The sequence below is a fragment of the Mus musculus genome, chromosome 7 (genome assembly GCF_000001635.26).
Source record: "Mus musculus strain C57BL/6J chromosome 7, GRCm38.p6 C57BL/6J".
NCBI lineage: Eukaryota > Metazoa > Chordata > Mammalia > Rodentia > Muridae > Mus > Mus musculus.
Window position 1 is genome coordinate 139,531,835 of NC_000073.6, and position 21,298 is coordinate 139,553,132.

The 21,298-nt window shown below is 49.6% G+C and overlaps 1 protein-coding gene and 1 pseudogene across 5 annotated transcripts in view; one reads left to right on the forward strand and one right to left on the reverse strand.

The window, feature by feature from the left end:
* Inpp5a (inositol polyphosphate-5-phosphatase A) overlaps positions 1–21,298 on the forward strand; it is a 190,579-nt gene that overhangs the window by 142,761 nt on the left and 26,520 nt on the right. For all 5 annotated transcript variants that reach the window (XM_030242333.1, NM_001127363.1, NM_183144.3 and 2 more), the window contains exon 9: positions 6,345–6,429. In XM_030242333.1, coding sequence (XP_030098193.1) covers positions 6,345–6,429 — 85 coding nt within the window. The remainder of the gene's footprint in view (positions 1–6,344; positions 6,430–21,298) is intronic.
* Positions 11,266–12,665, reverse strand: Gm33697 (predicted gene, 33697; annotated as a pseudogene).

Sequence of the window (21,298 nt, forward strand, 5' to 3'; positions counted from 1 at the left end):
TTGTTGAACCTCCTTTTAGAGGGTCTCAGTATCTTATTAAAAGATGCCTTCCCCACTCACCCACTTCTGGCCAGTCTTGGTGAGGCAGCCCAGTTCTTCTTTCCCTGCAGCTGGTGAAGGTGAGCATTGCTTTGAGTGCTCATGGGCATCTGACACTTGCGAGGCCTCAGTTTCTGGAGATCTCAGCTGTGGTTTTCACTGCCAGATGATGCCTAAAAAATAAAGCATACACAGAGGCTAAGGGTCTTCCGTGTAGCCCTGTGGCCTCTGTGTAGCCAGTGGAGGTGTCTTGGTGTTGCAGGGGTGGAGAGATGAGGGGAGCACACCCAGAATCTAGATCTTATGCTTAGGAAGCAAATAGGAATGGTGAGAGCTAGAGAGAGAGGCCAGCCCTCCAGCCAGAGGTGCAAATGTGAGGGTTGTAATCCTCATGCTACGGGTACACAGTGGGCACAGAGTTCTCTCGGCAGCTGAGATACTATTTCAAAGTGGGACATGCATCATCAGGGAGCCTGGCTTTGGCAAGGTTGGGAAAAACTAATGTGGGTATGGCCTAGGATGCCCCTAGCACACAGTGAATGTCCAGCACATTGCCAATGGGAGGGAAACCAAGCCCTATCCAAAGGAAAGAACCCAATCTCTCAAAATTCCACCAATGATTTCAGTCTTTACTAGAACGCCAGGAAAGTAGGTGATGTCCAAGTTACAAGGAGCCTTGACCAGTAGCTTACAGAGTCTAGGTTATGGTCCATGTCTTCCCTGCCTGTCCTTCTGTCCACAGCTAGTGCCCAAGGGATGGATACTGTCCCAGGGAGCTCTGGATGCTACAACAAAAGGCTTCAGACAAAGGACTCAACTGAGACTCATTCCCTGTGATTCTGGAGGCTGAAGTTCAAGTTTAGGGCAGCAGGCCAGGCCCTAAAGATTGCTTGTGGACACTGTGTCCTTGCATGGTAGAGAGCCAACATCTCTGGGGCTTTTCCCTGTCATGTCAGGTCCCCTCTGGCCTTCTTAATCTCCATGACCTTCTTAAAGGCCCTTCTCCAATGCAGTGGCCCTGGGTCATTCCCTAGAAGGAATTCATGGACTAAGCTTGGACCAGAAGCCTGCTAAGACAGGGGCTGCCATTCAGGAGGGAGTCAGTTTTCACAGGCCAGGGTTGAGATGGTAACTCATTCACCAGAACCACGTGGCCCAGATTGTCAGTGTTGTGCCGCATGAAGCAGGCCTGTAGGGTTTATGGGGCAGGAGTCTCAGAGTACCCTGGGCATGATGGCAGCTGCTGGAGGAACGGGATGGGGTGACAAGATAGAAAGGTGTCCATGTTGTGAGGTTGCTGTGCTTGGGGACCCAGTCAGTGAGGAGTGCTGTGGTCGCTAGAACCAGACCTGAGGTCCTGTGAGCTACCCCAAGCCATGCCATGTGTTCTGAGGACCTACTACCGCCGGGGTTTTGCCTCTTTGCCTCTGAAGTGTTCTCTCTCATATCTCAGTCAGACCCTCTGAATTGAGGGTCCCCAGTGTTTCAGGCCTCATGGGGATAAATCTTGTCCCCTAGGGGTTGGGTGAAACTTTGGAGTTTCAGGCTGGTCATGCCATTTATTTCCCTGGATGAATTTACTTTTGTTCAGTGGCTGAAGCACACCTGTGAGAAGCTGGTTACTAGATGATTCATGGAGAGGAAAAACTTAGGAAATTAAACCACCCTCAAATATTTTGGGTAATTTAGCCATTTTATATCATCAGTAATTTTGGCCATTTAAGATTATTTGATCAGCAAACATGATCTGCCCCATAGCTGAGGACAGAACCAACTTTGGTTGATCTCTAAGTTTATATAGACTCCATAGTTAAGTAAAAGTATAATGCCTAAAGACTTATCGTCCCAGCGACTGGTTGAAGACTAAAAAGGGAAGAAAGCCAGTTTACCAGTGTGTGCCAAATCCACCTTCCACACCTTTGCAGCTCCTTGGGATGAAAAAGCAAACCAGCTGCATGCAGGTTTCATCTCTTACACTGCAGGATGCTACAGTGGTGCTCTCTGTGGCTTCAGTGACCACAGAGATCCTCAGAAGGCCCAAGGCACCTCTGGATGGAGATGCCATAGAAGTGACTGCAGCTGAAAGGGTGGCTTTCACTGCGACTTTCCCCCAGAAGTCCGAAGCCTACTGCATTATAGGAGGTGATGTCCTCAGATGGGGAACAAGGCCCCTGGCCAGATAGAGAAAAGACACCCTTCCCCCGGTGGGGCTGTCATATCCTGGAATCACCTGTCAAACAAGGACACCATTTCCAGGCCTAAAAAATTGATTTTTATGGCTCTTCTTGTAATTCTCTTTCTGAATAAGGCACATGATATTGATGTGGACCTACTTTTTAATCATAATAGCTACTGACAAGGTAATTAATTTTAAAACAACTCTTTTTTTTCTGGTCCAAATGGCACTATGTAGAAATTAAAAGTGAGTGCTGTGAGGGCCGCCGGCCTGGCACTCAGGCGATTGCCTCAGCCCTGACAGCCCCTTTATCTTGCTGCTTCTGTGCGACCTTCAGAGATGGGTGCTGTTATTAATTGGCTTGGGTTATTATATCAAAAAGAGCAGGGCAGGAAAGCATGATAAAATTTAGGTTTTAATGATAGTCTTACAGGAATCAAGACATGCCAGTGAAATTGCCTTCCCGGGTCATCACAGCCCCAGCATGGGCCCAGCCAGGACCCATCAGCACCTCGCCTGTGAGGAATGGCCCCAGATGCAGCCTTCTCTCACTGCACACACACGAATCTAAAGTTAGTGCACTCAGCCTAAATCTGAAATAGGCTTTTAAACTAATTTACCTTAACGTGGATGCTGCTTTTTGATTAGCCAAGAATGTGTGCACTTCTATAGTTGATGGTTTCTTTTCTTTCCTTTTCTCTTTTTTTTTTTTTTTTTGTTTGCTTTATTTTGTTTTTTGCTTTGTTTTGTTTTGTGTTTTTGAGATAGGGTTTCTTTGTATGACCCTGGCTGTCCAAGATCTAGCCTGACCTCAAACTCACAGAGATCTACCTGCTTGTGCCTCCTGAGTTCTGGGATTAAAGGCGTAGTGAAACCCAGCCTGATTGGCTGTTTCTAAGACCATGCCTTCATGCTGCTTCCTAGACCTTTGCTTTCATTACATCAAACCCTAGCACGGTCTATTGTGTTTGATGCTCACACTAGCTGATGAGACATAAAAAGGCCCTGGCTCCTCCTGTCCCACACATGAGCCTATAGATCCACTTGTCCACATAGACACGCCTGGGTGTCCTGTAAAGTCACTTCTCCTGTGATGTTCTTACACTTTGGCCTGTTCCACACTCTCTGGCCTATGGATGTCATTGGCCTCCCAAGGAGCCTCAGCATAACCTCTGTGGAGCTTTGAATGCCTGCCTGCTGAGTGCTTTCTGACTACAGGGAAAGCCAACGTGCCCCTTTTCAGCTCAGAGCTTGAAGTGGTTCGAGTACACCATAGTAGAAGAGACAGAACCCTTGAGAGTGAAGATGTAGTGCACAGGTATTTGGCTCAAGAAATCAGTGCTGATGAACACAAGATCATTTCACCAGCTCTGTTCTGTGCTTTCTCACGGTAGATCTTCTGGATTATAAGATAAAATTATAGATGTTTAGACATATAAAGTGTTTATGTCCAAATGTGGTAGTGTTCATTCTTGCAGCTAGCCCAGCCTAGAACTTTGCTCTGCTCTGCTTTGCTTTGTCTTTTATGAGAAGAAGCACGGTGAAGTATTTATATATGGTACAGTGCCATGGGCATAGCATTGTGGGCACCAGAGCTGCTGGTGACCCTCAGCTCAGCCCCTGCCATTGCATTTCTCTCCCCTGTGTTCTTTGGGATTCTCCAGTTCCCACTGTGCTCACCCAGCCTGTGAACATAGAGGTCTGACCAGTATCCAGTCTGTAGAACACGCCCTGAGAAATGGAGCAGACCCTGCCGTGGAACCTGGCCGCCCACTTTCCTGCCCAACTCTGTCTCCATTGAGAGCCTCTGACCAGCTGCTTGGGAGGAGAGGCCCAGACCTATCTTCAGAGAGTCCACTGTGTCCAAGCCATGGGAATCTCATAGCTCTACCTGGCCCCAAGCTGTCTGTCTCAAGTGTCTGGCCATCTCTCTCCCCCGTCCCCCAAGAGGAGAGCAAACTGGCCACAGTGAGGAAGGACAGTCTAGGACTCCAGAAATGAAATGGAGATGTTGGAAACAGGTTGAGCTGTCAACTACCAGTAGCTCTTTGGTAGTCATATGAATCAAAGGGATATAGAAGTAGATGTTTATTTTAAAATCTACAGAAAACAGCGGGTATCTCAAAAAGCCCCATGCTGACCTGTATCGTGTGATGTGAGGTAGCCTAGGTAGGAAGCTCATAGAATATTTAATGACAGACCAGTCGGCCTTGTAGGAAAGTTAGACCAGAGACTTCCTTGCGGATTGTCCCACACAGCACTGGGAAGAACGTGAGTGGGTGGGACAGAAGGAGCAGCAACCTCAGGAGGGAGCCCACCTTGATGGCCAAGCATAGGGCCGGCAGGTCACAGATCACAGGATCAGAGTCCAGTTCCAGGAGAGAAGACTTCTTCCCAGCCTGGGCTCTTGGGTGGAGTTCTCCGTCCCTCAGAAGCCCTGGCAGCACAGCACTTGCCTTCCTCACAGGCACCTGGCTCCCTCCCAGAGGCTTCATTCTGCCAACTCAGGGTCTGGACGCCTCCATGCTTTCACTGCATATCAGTGAACAGCAAGCCACATGTGTTTCACATTGCGATGAGCCTTCCTAATGGACAGGGCTTCAGTAACTGCTAGGCTCCAGGGTCCTGGCCTCTAGTACCCCTTGCAACTTGGGTTCGGCTCTAGGTACCTCTTTCCCCCAAGGCTGCACCCCTGTTGGTACTCATGCTGACAGTAACTCCCCTGTAACAGCGTAGCAATAACCAAGCCACAGCAGGACACATCGGGCTTCCTGGTACACTGGATACCTGAGTCAGTGTGACTGAGAAGGTCTGACTGACTGCTGCCTGGTAACCAGCTCTCCCCTCCCTCCTTACTTTTCTCCTCCTCCCTCTTTCCCCTTTCCTCCTTTTTCTCCCCTTCTCTCTTCTTTCCATTCCTCCTCCTCCTCTGCTTCATGTGTTTGTGTGGCACCTGAATGAATATGCGCACACAGTGAGGCAAAACAAGGTGTGGCCTGTCTTCCTCTGAGGGTCTCTACCTTGAGACAAAGTCATCACTGAACTGGAATTTGGCAGTTTTGGCTTTATTGGTTGACCAGGAAGCAAGCTTTCAGGTCTGCCTGTCTTTCCTCATCTCAACCTAGGTGCACACACAGCCACAGTGGCTTTTTAAGTAGATGCTGCCGATTCAAACTCATGATGATTAAAAATCATCAGGTCTTCATGATTATAGAGCAAGCACCTTCAGCCAGTGAGCCACCTTCCAGACCATCAAATTTATTTTATTTTAAACATGAACCTGTCTCCTGTTCTACCTTGGACTTTGTCACAGCAGGTAACATGGCTAAGGCCGGGGTGGCCAGGGAATTCTGCAATAACTACTGGATGTCCTCTGCTGCTAGACAGAACTCACAATTTTGTTCTAGTAGTGTCTGGTCAGTGAATCCTGTGCTGTAAGTGGTCCTCATTTCAGTTTCAAATCAGAAACCAGGACCACTGCCCTGCCTCAGAAGCAGGAGAGCTGGTGATCAGCTGCCACCAACTATGCCATTGGGAAACCTGAGCCCCTCTGTGAGGGAAGCTGCTATGTGTCTTTATGCCCAGTGTTTGTGTGTTTGGATATATTGGTGGGGAAAACTCTCCATCAAGTGATTGTGATTGGAGAGAATCTGTGGGGAAGGTTTTCAGCAAAGCAGCATGGGCTAGCCAATGTACTGTTCCAGGGATTCCCCACTGTGTGTGACTTGGAGGCATCAGGGTGGGATGCAGCTACTGCAGCAGTGGGAGAGCTCATGATAGAGAAGGAGGGTAAGTATGGGCAACTGAGGCAGGGCCTGCTGTGGCCGTAGCGTCCCACATGCAGACACAGCATACCTATCCCCCAGGACAAGCTCGCCACCATTTTCCCAGGCTTCCTCTGAGGTCTCACTGAGTGTCTAGTCCTGTTTGCACTGCTGATTTCCACATCCTCCTGGCCAGCCAAGAACACTGACTGCTGTTTGGTTGCAGTATGCCAATGGTAACCTTTGTGCTAGGTTTTGGAAGGCAAGAAACAATCGTAGTTTTTTTGCAGCAGGAAGTACTTGGGACCCAGTTGGGCCAGTCGGCATGCAGCACCAGTGACCGCTGTCTCCATTTCTCCTCTCAGAATCATCGACCAGCGATTTGAGAAAGTTTCCTACTTTGTCTTCGGTGATTTCAACTTCCGCCTGGATTCCAAGTCTGTCGTAGAGGTAAGCATGTGTTTCCTCCTCAGCTCGGGCGTTGAATTTCCTTGAGGCAGAGTAAATTGGGGCAGAGAGATGTGATCTGTTTAGGCCACTTCATGTCTCCGTTCTCACAGATGCTGATGTTTAGGTAAAACGTCTTCATGGAGAAGCATGTGTGCTATGGTGGGGGTGGTGTGGTGTAGTGTCTGTTCAGCCAGTCAGCCATTACTAGCCTTAAAAACAGGCATCTCTGTATGCTGCAGGCTCAGTGTCCTTCACAGAAAATAGCCTGGGGAAACCACTGTGTCCTGCCACTCTGACACCTGCAGAGCTGGGGAGTGTTGGCTTCTGGGCTGGGTTCCACCGGGATTTCCACTGCTGAGTCCTCATCAAATGCTAGGAAACTGGTTGTTCTACTTCATGGGATTAATTGAGGCTCTCTTAGTTTGGGGAACTCCAAAGCTATTGACTACTGTGGGAGGAGCTCCAGGCTGGGTGCCAGGGTCCTGGAGTCCCTAGAGTGACTGCAGCTGGCAGACTTTGGCCTCAAGACAAGTGATGCAGCCTGAGGTTGGAAGAAACCCATGCAGCTAGGGTATCCTGCCAAGGGAAGCAAGTCCTATGGTGTTATTTTAAGGACTAGATTTCTCTGTATGAGGTCCATGTCTGTCACCAGATGAGTGCTGGCATCCGGAGCTCTAAGATAGGTAACTGGGTGCCTGGTTTCTTACAACTATATCCCACCTTCTAATTTTCATGTCGTCTCTGCCCAGGATCTTTAATGCATGTGGCAGCACTAGGTAATCCATGGATAGGGGCCACACTAAGAACAGCATGAAGTCATGCAGCGCCTCACATTACTGTCTTCTCATCAGTAGTCTCCGTTCCAAATATTATCACACATTAATCTTCCATACTCAGTAGAAAATTATTTTTTAAAGACAGAGCTGAACAGATGTCTCCCGTTGGTTGATAGAAATGAGTGATGTGCCATTAAAATCCTTCTGTGTTTAATTAAGCTGAGGGTACCTCATCAGGGCAGGCCCATGGGGTACGTTTTGAACTTTGTAGTTCAAGAGGTCTGTTAGATGACCAGTGGGTTCAGGGGGCTTCCCTGAATATTCAATGGGTTCAATTCTTATCCCTGGATGCTCAGCGGGTAGTAATAAGGAGAGACCCTGGGTGTTGAGTGGGTAGTGGGAAGAGGGGATCCAGGGTGTTGAGTGGGTAGTGGGAAGAGGGGACCCTGGGTGTTGAGTGGGTAGTGGGAAGAGGGGACCCTGGGTGTTGAGTGGGTAGTGGGAAGAGGGGACCCTGGGTGTTGAGTGGGTAGTGGGAAGAGGGGACCCTGGGTGTTGAGTGGGTAGTGGGAAGAGGGGATCCAGGGTGTTCAGTAGCTCCTGGTAGCAGGACATTTTTTAAAATATTATTTATTTTTGTTTATACGATTACAATGTAGATGTCTTCAGACACACACCAGAAGAGTGTATCAGATACAATTACAGATGGCTGTGAGCCACCATGTGGTTGCTGGGATTTGAACTCAGGACCTCTGGAAGAGCAGTCAGTGCTCTTAACCGCTGAGCCATCTCCCCAGCCCAGGACATTTTTAACTCCTTGCTCATACTTTACATTCTGACCACAATTTCCCTTCCCACCCACCCCACATCTCCTCTTCACCAAATCCACTCCTCCTCTGTTCCCTACCCCCTCAAAAAAAAAAAAAGCAGGTCTCCCAGGGATATCAACCAAACATGGCATAACAATAAGACGAGGCACAAATGCTTCTATCAAGGCTGGACAAGGCAGCCTAGGAGGAAAAGAGTCGCAAGGGCAGGCAAAAGAGTGAGAGATAAACCGTGCTGCCATTCTTAGGATTCTCACAAGAACACCAAGCTAGCCAGCCATAATGTATCTGCAGAGGACCTAGTTCAGACCCACACAGGCTCAGAGATTACCACTTCAGTCTCTGCATCTTACTTAACCCAGCCATGGAGGAGGAAGGAACAGCTCCTCCTATGGCCTAGGCAGTTGCAGCCTTCTGCTGGCTTGTAGCGCCCATTCTCATTCTGATGCCAGAGCCTGCAAAGAGTCCAAGTAAGACCTGCCTGTGGGCAGATACCTCTCTCACTGTGTCCAAAGCTGTTGAGAGTATACCAGGAGGCAGGATCTTCACTGAAGGTCCCCATTCCATCCAGGTAGCAACCAGAGGCTGGAAGACTCCTTTCCCAGACTCCCACTCTCTTGTTCCCGAGTTCTGAGCTGAGTTGCCAGCCTGCTGCTGGAGGCCAGCAGTTCTGTTGCACACAGTGGTTTCCTACCTCTCCAGGAGCTCTCCTTAGGTAGAGAGGCTCGTATGGAATAAATGACTCATAGAAGACCAACACCAGGAGACCAAGAGCTGCTTGTGATTGGGAAAAGTTCAGAGAAACTTCTTCACAGTAGACTTTTCCTTCAGGGTGGAACACAGAAAGCCAGTATGGACAGACTCAGAATAGCTAATGGGCACCTTCTAAATCTGTCCTCCAGGGAGTGTTTCTGTGGGAGGCTGTCTGGGTAGGTGGACATGGGGATATTCCATACAGTAGGCCTGTGTATAAACCCAGGAAGGAACTCACCAGAGCCATTAGCTTCTCTGTCAGCCCTATGACTCCTTGTGGTGCCTGGGCAGAGTTGCACAGCTTTGGTTATCATCAAAATGAAGCTGGTAAGTGCCCAGGAAGTTATCAGCCGGCCCTGTACCACATAGCTTCCTATTAGTGTCTTGCCAGAGCTGTGTTGGCGACTTTGGTGAGCTGGAGGCAGGAAGATTGGGAAGCCAAGTGATAGTGGGGCTGCAACAGGCACCCCTGCGCACTCCTGCGTGGGGTGTGGGAGACAACCTGTCTTCCAGCTACCTCTCCTTTGCTATGGTTAGAGCATGATGGAGACTAGAGAATGATCTGTGAGGAGTTAAAGAAAGCACCAGGAAGTCTCACCTTGCTGCTCAGCCGGGGGGGGGGGGGGGGGGGGGGGGGGGGGGCTTTTCTCAAGATATGGATGGTGGTTACCTTTGTGAGTAGTCAGAGTTCTCAGAACCCATCACTCAGCATTGCCTTCTGCTCTGTTGGCCTGTATGGAGAGCTGCTGGGTGTTAGATATGTCTGGCGCTCTGACTGAGCTGCACTGGCCTCATGGAGGGCGAGTTTATGTCACCTGCTGGCAGATTGATGCATCTGCAGTGCCACCCAAGTCTGCAGTCTTCTGATTCTAAAGAAGCACCATTTGGAGAAAAGTTTCCATGGGGAGGCTGGCTTCTGAGAGCAGGCTCTGTCTAAGTTTCCTGCGTGAGGCTCCAACTGCAGTGGCAGTCTCACTGAAGAGGCTGCTGGCCCCTTTCCTGGACATTGTCCCTACTCATGCCGAGCCGTCAGGTGGCGTTAACTACTGCAGTGACATTGCTGTGCCATCCGTTCCAGGAAGCATGACCCTGAGCATCCAGGCAGCTACGGAGCCAGATTTCTAGTTTCATTTTTCCCAGGCTTTACAGAGCCAAGTGTCTGGGCTAGCCTGTGGAAGGCCTGTGTGAAGTTTTAGCACAGATGCAAGGACCTTTGTATTTGAGGAAATGTCCCCATTGCTATCATGTTGCACTTGGATTCGGCTTCTTTATCCACGAAGAAAATGTCTTTATTCATTGTTGAAACCCAGTTCTGGGGGGTCCACGGTGCAAGGTCTGGTCTTTGCAGCACTCCACCTGTGGTGCTGTCCCACTCAGGACAGGGGGCAGCACTGATCTACTGTGCAGATTCCCACAGAAGGAGCAGGCAATGTCTCCAGCAGTGGAGAAAGGACCCAACAGTGCGGAGGAGTCTCTCCAGCCACAAGCAAGGTGCCCACAGTGTCCAGTCTCTTTGAAGCACCTGCTGTCTTTGTTAGATGACACATAGAACAGGAATATATGCTATGCTCACTATGGGCTCTGGGCCTTGCCTAAGGAGAGCCTGTTTCGGCGGCCATGTGTCTGTTGTGGGGTGTTTTCCTTATGCTCACCCTTGGCCTGTGTTTCCCACGAGGGCGACTGGCATTGGTGTGAGTGATCATTATCAGGTTTGCTGGACTTTTGTGAACAGCACCCTTTCCAGTTTCCTTCTCAAAGCCACTGAGATGGGATAGGACAGCCTTGGTGTCTGTAACACCCTCCAAGGAAGCTCCTCAGGGAGGTACCCACCTCAGGGCCTTGAGGTCATGGGCACTGGGCACTTGCGCTCCTGGTACAGCACCTGATGACTGGCTCTTCCCTCAGTCACTGACCTTGGTGGACATCTCTTCCCACTTTAGAAGCCTGGGGGGCCTTCTCCCTACTGTTAGTCTGACACTTACAAAGGGGTGGGAGGAGAACCACGAGTTCTTACACAGATTATTTGCTCAATAAATACATGAATATATTTTAGATCTGTATAATAATTCTTGGAGGGGTTTTGAAGCTCTGTAAAACTTATGGATAACTGCTTTTCCATCCAGCCAATAAAACATATTATCACCTTTTAAATATACTTTATTATATAAGTAAGCAAACAGTAAAAAATGTGGAAAACAACTTTTTAATGTAGGTTGTTAAACTTATTTAGTGAAACAAAGCCCATTCAGCTTGGGGACTAAAGGCCGTGTAGCCTTGTTACCGCCCAGTGTGAAACTGCCGTGCCGCCTTGAGAGGTATGTCTCGCCACACTCCCCGGGCCCACTGCTCTGTCTACTGTCTCGATCTACTACATAGACTCTTCTGCCTCCACCCCACCTAGGACCTCCTGAGGACCACAGAGATCGTGCAGCCAGCCAGACCAGGCTTACTGGAGCTTTTTTTTTTTTTTTTTTTTAAACGGGGAAAATGTCTATTTCATGCCCCTTAGGGCAGCCAACAGTCACTCATGTAGGCCTTGAAGTTTCATCCACAGGAAACGGGAGTATGTGGCCCCCGACCCGTGAGCATGGCCTCTCTGTGGGTTTGGAAGGACAACTTCCTGGGACCCCTCTGTAGGCTGAGGCTGGCTTCTGAAAAGCAGATCACGACACTGAGCATCCACCCTCCGGCAGCTTGAGGCACAGCAGTCAGATGTGGCTCTGCCCTTCCCTCTGGAGAGTGGGTTTCAGTTTATAGACTGGTATTCAGAATACCCCTTGTGGCGCAGCAGCAGAAATAGCCCCCCCCCCCACAGCACACACACCAGGAACATGAGTCATGGGCCACCGCCATGATTCCAAGGCCTAGTGGAGAGAAGATTTCCACTGGAGGGAAGCCCACGCCCAGAAGCAATGCCCAGCAAAGGTAGTATTGGTTCCAGTAGCCAGGGCCCATGGGAGCTCCAAAGGTTAGAGTGAAGGCACAGAAGTTGTTCTGGTTCCCAAAGAAGGCTTGAACAATTGTTGAATGAGGAAGAGAAGATGCCAAGGTGGAGCAAAGAGTGGAAGCCTGGCAGGGGAGGGCTGATTCTTGGACCTGCTCTTCCTCAGAGAAAGCCACTGGTTGCCATTGCATGAAGCCAGATGGAGTAGAGCCCCACAACAGCTGGTTCAGCTGGAAGACGGCAGGTGCATATTCATCATCGATGGAGTTCTGTTCATTCACTGAGGGGCAGACAGGGCCCTGTCCCAAGGTGGCTACCTCTAGACCAAACAGGGAATGGTTTCCACGAGGAGCAGCTCCAACCAGGGCCACTTCTAACTGGCAGACATCTGCTGTGTGCAGGAGGAGAGGGGGCTAGATCAGGTCTACCAGATCTAGAAAAGGCTTGGACCTTGAAGGTCAGGCTGCCATTGGCGAATGCTCCAGTAGGATCATCTACAGGGCGGCCTTGAAAAATGATGCTCAGGGTAGCAATATCCAATGAGTTGGTAATATTGTTCCAGGAGAACTTGGCCAAGGAGTACAGAGGGTATGGCTTTCCTGGAGGCTGTGCCCCCTCAGACACGTTGGTGCTGTCAAACTCAGGCAGCCTGGTGAAGACGAGAGCGGAAGAACACTGGATGCTGCTCTTGGGGAGCACCAGCAGGGTCCCAGCTGGATCAGGAGATAGCAGGAGACGCCAGTGGACACTCAGGACACTGAGTGGTGTTGGTGGCCACCAGCACCACAGCTGGAGGCCCCAGGCTGCTCCACACATAGCACAGGGTGGAGTTGCTGCCCATTGCCCGGATATGAAGCAGGTTCTGTAGATTTGGCCAGCCGGAAATAACCTCCATAGATACCTACCTGGCGAGTGTCTTCTCCCAGCAGGCCAAATCCTCTTAAGAATTTCTGTACCCTTGTTTCTGCCAGGTCACCTCCAAGTGACTTTCATATTTCTGAAGACAGAGTAAAGAATGGGAAGAGTATGAAATCAGAACAGTCACAGACAGACTCAGTCACAGGAGAAAGGTGTGCTGCTCAGAACACAGGATGCCCTGTAGAAAGGTGTCCTCTGGGAAAGCTGTCCCAGGCCTGTGGCTAGCTGGTGCCTGAGACACCTAACACACTGCTATGTCATCCATTGGTGGCTTCCCTCTTAAGTGAAAGTGGAAGTTGATTTTCAGTGTCTGGCAAAGACTAGACTCTTTGCTTTATTTCCTTAGGACACTAGGTTCTCACCCAGAACAGAGCCCCCTCAGTACTCCTGTCATCCTGGACAGGCAAGGAGATCCCAGTGTTTCAGGGAATATGGCCCATTTGATAGCCCTGCCTCTTGGGGTCTCACGCCATCACACTGGCTGGCTAGATTCATCAGAGGTTAATTAAATCCATCTCCAAAACAATGAAAGGCCAATGAGCTAAGCCCAATCTCAGTAAATTAAACACATTAAATGCAGCCATTGTTCATCCTGCAGGGAGAGCGGGCTCAGGCTCTAGGGTGCCTCCGGGAAGAGACCAGCCTCCAGGCTCTGGAAGCTCTTGGAGCACAGTAGAGACCTGCTTGTCACTTGCAGTGAGGGAGGAGTGTGGGGATGGGAAGGGAGGGAGGCCTGTGAAAGGGGCTCTGTGTGCAGGCACTGCCCCAGGAAGAGCAGCTTCTTATGTTTCAAATGCAAATTAATGCAAACATGCTTGCAGAGCAGAACTGAAAAGATGATACTGTGATCAAATTTGGCACCGCTTAAGCCATAATTAAAACATACACAAATTAAACACGATTATCCTGCCGTGTAACAGGACCACGCGCCATTACTCTAATTAATAATGCAGCCTCCAGCACGGTCCTGCTGCTGGGATTGCTTGGAGGGTATGTTTTATGCCTTGCACAGTGGCAACTGGCAGCTGGGTTGTTCAGCTGGCCATGGTGAGGCAAGTGACAGCGGTGCCAGCCGCGCCTGTCTCTGCATGGCCTGGGCTCACCACACCTGCTGTCCATCACCTCCCCACCAGTGGTGATGATAGATGCATTTTTGGAAGCTCGTCGTCTTTTTCAAAATCCTGTTGCCAGTTGTTGACAGCTACATGCTTAGGTGGCAGCTGTGCCTGTTTTCGAGCAGGGTCCAATGAAGGCCTCACAGAAGGACTCCTGGGACACAGGGCAGGGTAGCACCGAGGTGGCCGCAGTGTTTGCTGTGCCAGATATGAAGAACACTTCAAAGGTTCCCCAGTGTGACGAAGACCACTGCAACAGCAAGCTCACTCAGCTTGCTGATACCCAGGCACTACTGGTATCCAGGAGCTCCTATGTCTTACAATGAGAGCCAGGGGGTAATGCGGCACCAGATTACTGCTTTTGATGACTCTACAGGACCTCATCTGAGAGTTCCAGATGCTCTTGTCCTTGCCAGTGGACTGTTTGTGCGTGGGCTCCAGATGAAGTGCTGACTACCTATGTCATTGGTCCTTGTTAGAACACTCTGTGTGCCCTCGTGTGCATAGCCCACAAGTTCTGTGGCCATGTTCTAGACCATACAAAAGGGAAGGGGCTTGGGCCCGAGTGTCCACCAGCATATCAGTGAATAGCAGTGGCTGTGGCAACCATGTCCACCCTGCTGTGTGTGTAGCTAGGTAAACTGGCCAAAATTAAGTCCTGCTCCTCAGCAGTTTCAGTGGTTAGCCTTGCTCTCACCCTTGCAAACCTTGGCAGCACTTTGTGATATGGGGCTTTGCCTGTATTATAGAGAGTGATCCGTGGTCATTTAAAGCTTGGGCTTCGTGTGAAGTGGGCCCTGCTGTGTTAGAGCCCAGTAGAGTTTCCACAGGCTCTTCAGGACCTACTTTACCTGGTCAGCAGCCCTTAGAATTCTATCCTAAGTCAGAGGACAGGCAGATCTGCACCATGGCCCTCACCAGATCCTGTAATACTCGGTACACTCAAGTTAGTCCCCTGCAGTGAGTCATAGTGGCAGCCCTTCTTCCTCTCTAGCTAGGGCTCCCTCGAGCCCAAGTGGGCATTTTGTTCTTCCTTTGCGGGCAGAGGACTGAGCACTCAAGTGACAGAAAGCCTGGGCCTCAAAGAGGGTGCACACAAAGTACCACCCAACTTGAGGGCTTTGAAAAATAATGGCGGCAACAGAACTCCTAATTAACATCGTTAGATGTTTAATGACTTCAGATGGAGACCTCAGGTCGGACCATTCCTGAATAAGGTTGACAACATCAGCTGTACTGCAGCAAATCATAACAAGAATTTAGATTTCATATTCAGAGTATTTACTTCTACAAAGATCAATTTGAATACTTTAATTAGCCAGTGATTCTACTGTTTTACTATCTCAAGATTCTATTAGAGTAGCTAGGTCTTTGACTCACTGATCAAGAAGCTGTTTGGCTGCGTACTCATGACCTGCTGCAGCTCCGAAGACCTGTGGGAACTCTGTGCTCTGCTTTCTCTGCTTTCCAGCTGTGTGAGCTTGGGGCATCTGGAAGGAGTCCTGCTGCAGGTCTAGCCCCAGCCAAGACAGAGTGTAAGCCACAGGGGCTTACACAATCTTGTGAGATACTTCTGGGCTGTGGGTGCTCACACAAATTGTGTGAGTCTCAGCTTGTGCCTATACTCTTATAAAAGTAGGTCCTGTCCTACCTAGGTGGGATGAACAAGTCACTCAGTGCCACTAATAACCTGGACACAAGCACCAGCTGCTGCAAGGCAAGCCGTTTTGGGAGAAGAGATGACAGGCTGTTTGTGATGCTCTGTTTTAGATGAGTAGCTGCCACTGTCCAGCAAGGAGAAGGAGACTGGACAGGCCTCTGTGGGTACTGATAGACAGCTCCCCAAACAGCATCCGTTGCTGATTCTGTAAGGTGAACTTTGCACAGTGGGCCTTTTGCCCAGCCCTGTGACCTACAGTAGGCCTCCTGTGTCAGGTAGAACCCAATCTAAAAAGCTTAGGCAATCTTATAAAATCCTGTCCCTGGTTTTGCTGAGTCAGTCTGAACTGCTGGCCTCACTGAGGGTGGACTGAGCAGCTGCCCACAGTCCTATAGCCACCAGTCCACTCCCTGTGCTTTGCCTCCCCACTCAGTGACGCACACTTGGGCTATTGAGAGCTATGGGACACTCAGGTGTGGGTGCTTTATGTGCTGGGCTTCCCTAGGCACCTGAGAGGCTATAGATGTGGCCTTGGGAGCCTGAGCTGCCACAACTACAGCAGTGACTGCAGTGCTGGTTGCGGATCTGGCCACAGAACAGCTTCCCTATGGGACAAGACACCCACTGACTCCTACCTCAACTTCAAGGGAGATGGGGATGTAGCAGGGCTAACATCGAGAAGGTGTGTGTGTGTGTGTGTGTGTGTGTGTGTGTGTGTGTGTATGTGTGTGTGTCCAAGATAAGAAGGGTTGGCAGGGTGAATTCAGTACTGTCTATATGTGCCATTTAGTCACAAGTATTTGTCAGACACAATTCGACCTGGTGCAGATTTATCCTTACCAGCTCTGTGGTGGCTTTTACATCTGTAAGTATGGCAGTGCCTTCTCCATGTGGTGTCCTATGGATTTAGGACCCTGTTCTCTGCCACAAAGGGCATAGAGCAGCAGTCAAGATGAGCATCTCTTATATGTGTGCTGACTCCAATTGGGGTGCAGTTTATGTCAGAGATTTGTCAGGATATTATCTTCATGTGATAAATGCAAGTTTTAAAATCACCTGTTTCCATCTTGGAGCTATCAGTTGAGTGACCTGCCAATAACCCTTATTTTCTTCTCCATGATAAGATTTGAAACAGTGCCCATAGACACTAGCTGCCAAGGAATGGTTAGACAATGCTTGTTTGTGCTTTTAAATTCAGGTGGCTAGCCCGGACTGTGGCAGACTATGAGGTCTATGACAAGTTAACATTTAAATCCCTAGTGACTGTTTCACAGTGGCCTGCATCTAAACCTAGAGCTTCATCCACTGTTTTTTGTTTTTTGTTTTTTGTTTTTTGTTTTTTGTTTTTTGTTTTTTTTGGTGAGACAAGGGCATTCTGGATCTGAAATGCTTGGCTCACAGGCTTACAGTGTCTAAGCAGCCTGCATCGGCAGCAGCAGTGGGGGACCTTTTTGGTTAATATTGCCAAGGAAATACTCCAAGGAAAACTGTTCTGTTAATTTAAGAGCAGTAGTAGAATTTGAATTTATATTAATATTCAGTATTCTAAGAGAACTATCTTTAACCTATATGACGGTTATTCTCTGGGTCAATTCTGCATTTCAGAAACATCAAAATGTGAGCTTAGTGGTAAGGACTGACCTTTGATATGTTTCAAGGGACATCTGCATAGAACTGTCAGTGTGCCTCGGAACACTTGGTAGGAGTCCTTACCTCAGTCTGGCTAGAAGCTGGCCCATGCTCTGTCTATTTCCCTGACTGAAATTGACTAAAAGCCTGAGATGGAAAGAAGATTGAACCAGGACGGGTATCTTCTGCACTGTGTGTGACTACCATTCCTGGGAGGAGCGTGTGTGTCATAGGCTCACATGCTCTTGTCTAGGTCCTGGCTACACCTATATACAAGGTGCTTCTTGCCCCACATCAGCTACTCTCTGGCTGGCTGCCTAGAGTGGTCCAGGCTCATCATATGGACTTTAGTTGTTTAAACCAGAAAGAAGTTTTCTTGTTCAGGGTTCTTCCAAACCCTTCATACCTACAAGTCACCCACAGTGAAAGCAGAGCCTTCATTGTTCCTGACCTGTGCCCTGCCGGCTGTGCCTTCTGACCCTGTGGGCCCCCTGTGCAGAGGCTGTGTGGTCAGAGAGATTGACAGTCACCTGCAGAGCAGGCAGAGGCTAGGAAGGCAAGTGATCAGCACAGCTCAGGTTTCATGAGGAAGCTTGTTCCCAGGTCAGCTGCACTGAGCACCTGCAGGTGCCCTCCTGTCCGTGTCCCCCAGCCAACAGTGGCACTGACGGATTAGAGTTCCGATGAGATGGGATATAGGCACCATATTTGTAACTGAATCTGGATGCTGAAGGGAGTCTTGTGAGTGACAGCATGTGTGGGCAGAGTTAGGGGAGCCTCACTTGACACAAGCAGTTCTGTGTCCCTGTGTCTTCTATGCCAGCACCATGGGGCTCTATCACTTTGCCCAGGAGTTCAAGCTTTTCTCAGAGTTGCTGCCCCAGTCATAGCACAGTGGGAGGCAGCTGGCGCAGGTTCACTCCCTGCCCTGCCCCACTTGATCTGAAATGCTGCCCCTCGGTAGCTAAATGTGATTTAATTGTTGCCTGAACCCAGACAGAATTTCTACATGGTTTCCATGCCGTTAGTTACCACTGTTGTTGGAAGTCTTGAAGATTGTGGCTCAAATGTCAGTAAACTGTAGTACTGTGAAACACAATTCATCTAGGACATAGAGAACAGACTGGTGTGAGGCACACAGTTCACATGGATGTGAGGGCCCAGTACAGCTCATCACTAAAACTTGTAATGTGGCTCTGGTCCTGACAGGATCCTGTAGCATGCTGCTGGGACTGGCCTTCCACCTCACTGCTGAAGGCACTCTTTTAAGGCTCATTTCTTTTTAAAGCATTGGCTTTCAAACATTCCTAGGAACATCTGTGTGTGGCTGAAATTTGGTCAGCCACAGCCACAACCACCCCTCACCCCTTTGTCCCCAGGCCTTTGTCCCTGATTTCACGCTATCAGAGGGTCTGCATGTTTTCTTGCATGAAGTTGTCAGAGGAATAAAGGCTCAGGAACAGGGTCATGTTTAGAGGATGGACATGAAAACTTGGTAAGATGTATCTCTAAGCCCACCCAGCAGCTGTTGCCTGCAGTAAGCAAAGACAGGCCCATGTGAGGGGCAAGCACCCACACTCTACCTGAGTTGGTCCAGCCTGAGCTCCATGCCTTCCTCCCAGCAACCCCACTTTCCTTCTTTCCCTCCTCATTCATAGGCACACGCAAAGCCCATAGTGCCAGGCAGCCCATGTGCCTGTGAGTCAGGCACCATTTCCAAGAGCAGGAGGCCACTAGCTGCTTGTGTGCAGACAGACTTCTAGTTACAACACAGAACCAGTCATCCTACTGTCTGACACCATCCATGGAGAAGCCTCTGGAATTTGGTATGACCATGCCAGAGCACCTCGAATGAGGATAGCAGGAAGCTAGCCTGAGGTTGCCAACAGATGGCTGTCCCCACCACTGTGAGAACCAGAGCTGCCTGGTTTTTAGTGGCATAGACTGGCTGTGCCATAGGAGATAAAGCAGAAGAGCCAAGCAAGGCTCACTCAGGGGAATCTGGAGGTCTTGGCCACCCAAGTGGCTAGATGGATTCCACAAAGGTGGAGTTGCAGCTGCCCTGCCTGTGCTGCTCCATCCAAGCCATCTTGGGCAGGCTGGGGATGCTGCCTTAGGAGCGTACCCGCAGGGTCCTGTGAGGTCACAGCTTCCAGGAGTGAGCTTACTTCGACATTGCAGTTTTCAGTTGTTTTTACCTCTGTTTGTTCCCTGTGTGGCCCTCAAATCTAAGAAGCAGCCTGGTTAGGTCTGAGCGCTGTCTTCCCTCCCTTGGCCTGACAGCTTTGCTGGTTGGCAGAGCAGCCAATATCTGCATCAAAGAAGCCTGGAAACTGGCTCTGCTTGCCCATGGAGGATGCACTGAAGCCCTGGTCTCCTGGGTCCTGCAGTGGAGTTGCAGGCATGATTCTCTTCAGGTTCCACTTGGGGTGAGAGGGGTGCCTAGTCCTCTCGGGGTGATTTAACTCCAATTCTGCCCTAGAGTGGCTCTCTTGCTGCCCATGATGTTTGGGGGTGGGGGCACTGCATTGTGATTAACTCTTGACCCCCTACCCCACAAGCTCCCTTGAAGGAAAGCAAAGCAAAAGCAAAAGCAAAAGCAAAAAAAAAAAAAAAAAGCAAAAAAAAAAAAAAAAAAAAAAGCAAGGCCAGGAGGCTCTGAGTTTTTAAGCAGCCAAAGGACATCTGGCCTCTGGTTTTCATCTGCTGACTAAAGTCAGGATTAAACCTTGCCCCCATAGCTTTGTGCAGCTACTGGTGAGTGACAGGCTACCTTAGACAATGGAGGCGTCAACCCCTCCCAGAGCACAGTCCTGGGCTGGACAATGGACTGCCTGGTGGTTTTGCAAGGTCCAGAGCTGTCCACCAATCTGTCCTTGTCTCCCCTGGGACAAATTCTGAGAGATGTTGTGCCCTGGCAAGCAAGCCCAGTGACAAGCTCACACTGGTTGTGCTCCCCCTCCCACATCTTCTGGGGACTGCAGGTATCGATGCCTGTAGTTGGTTGGCTTAAGCCCTGGCTGAGGACTAGGATCTCTATCCCCTCAAAGAGTTCCTTCCCTGCCCAGGCAGGATCAGTCCTGGGATGTCTCATCCCTCTGCAGAGATGCCAGGGAACCCTGGATGCCACCAAGGGATAGGCACCCATCCTGAGAAGTTTTTGCATCTTGCCATCAACAGATATCCTGGTCTGAGTAACAAACATACAGCCACAGTGGGCTGTGATGGCGCACACCTTAAATCTCACCACTCCAGAGGCAGAGAGGCAGAGGCAGAGGCAGAGGCGCAGAGAGGCAGAGGCAGGTGGGTCTCTATGAGTTTGACAAACAAACATACAGCCACAGTGGGCTGTAATGGCGCACACCTTAAATCTCACCACTCCAGAGGCAGAGAGGCAGAGGCAGAGGCAGAGGCGCAGAGAGGCAGAGAGGCAGAGAGGCAGAGAGGCAGAGGCAGAGGCAGGTGGGTCTCTATGAGTTTGAGGCCAGCCTGGTCTACAGGGTCAGTTCTAGGACAGCCAGGGCTATGTAGAGAGACCCTGTCTCCAAATAAACACCTTTACTGGTTAGTATGCACAGGACCGGCACACTCTCAAGCCTGACAGGGTCCCAGCACGAGATGGGAACGTGGACATGAGCTCCTTCCTTAACCAAGAAGCTCTCTCCAGTTGGCATACTGTTTGCAGGGGGAACTTAGTTCTCTCCGATGGCGTCTCACCGAGTGTACAAACCACACTTCAAGGTAGGCCTCATGCCCAGCAGTAGATGGCCAACACAAAATAAACTCAGCAGTGTTTTTGTAGACTTTTTTGTCTCATATAGCTTTGTTTGATTATTTGTCTTATTGATCTTTTGTTTGTATATTATAGTTTCTAATTTTGTCTTTTTATGGGTTTTGTTTTTGTGGATGTGTTTGTGTTTCTTATCCTTTTTCATTTCTTATTCTGATTTGTTTGCTCTTTTTTTCCTGTTTGTCTTCTAAAGAGAGAGAGAAAAAGAAGGTGTAGAATTGGGTGGGTAAGGAGGCAGAAAGTATCCGAGAGGGTATGGGGGAGGGAAAACCATGGTCAGAATGTACCATTATGTCATTATGTGAATTTTCAATAAAAACAGAATAAAGCCATCACCAGTTAAGAATCTGGGGTCAGAGCACATCACCATACAGAGCACATCACCATACAGAGCACATCACCATACAGAGCACATCACCATACAGAGCACACCACCATACAGAGCACATCACCATAC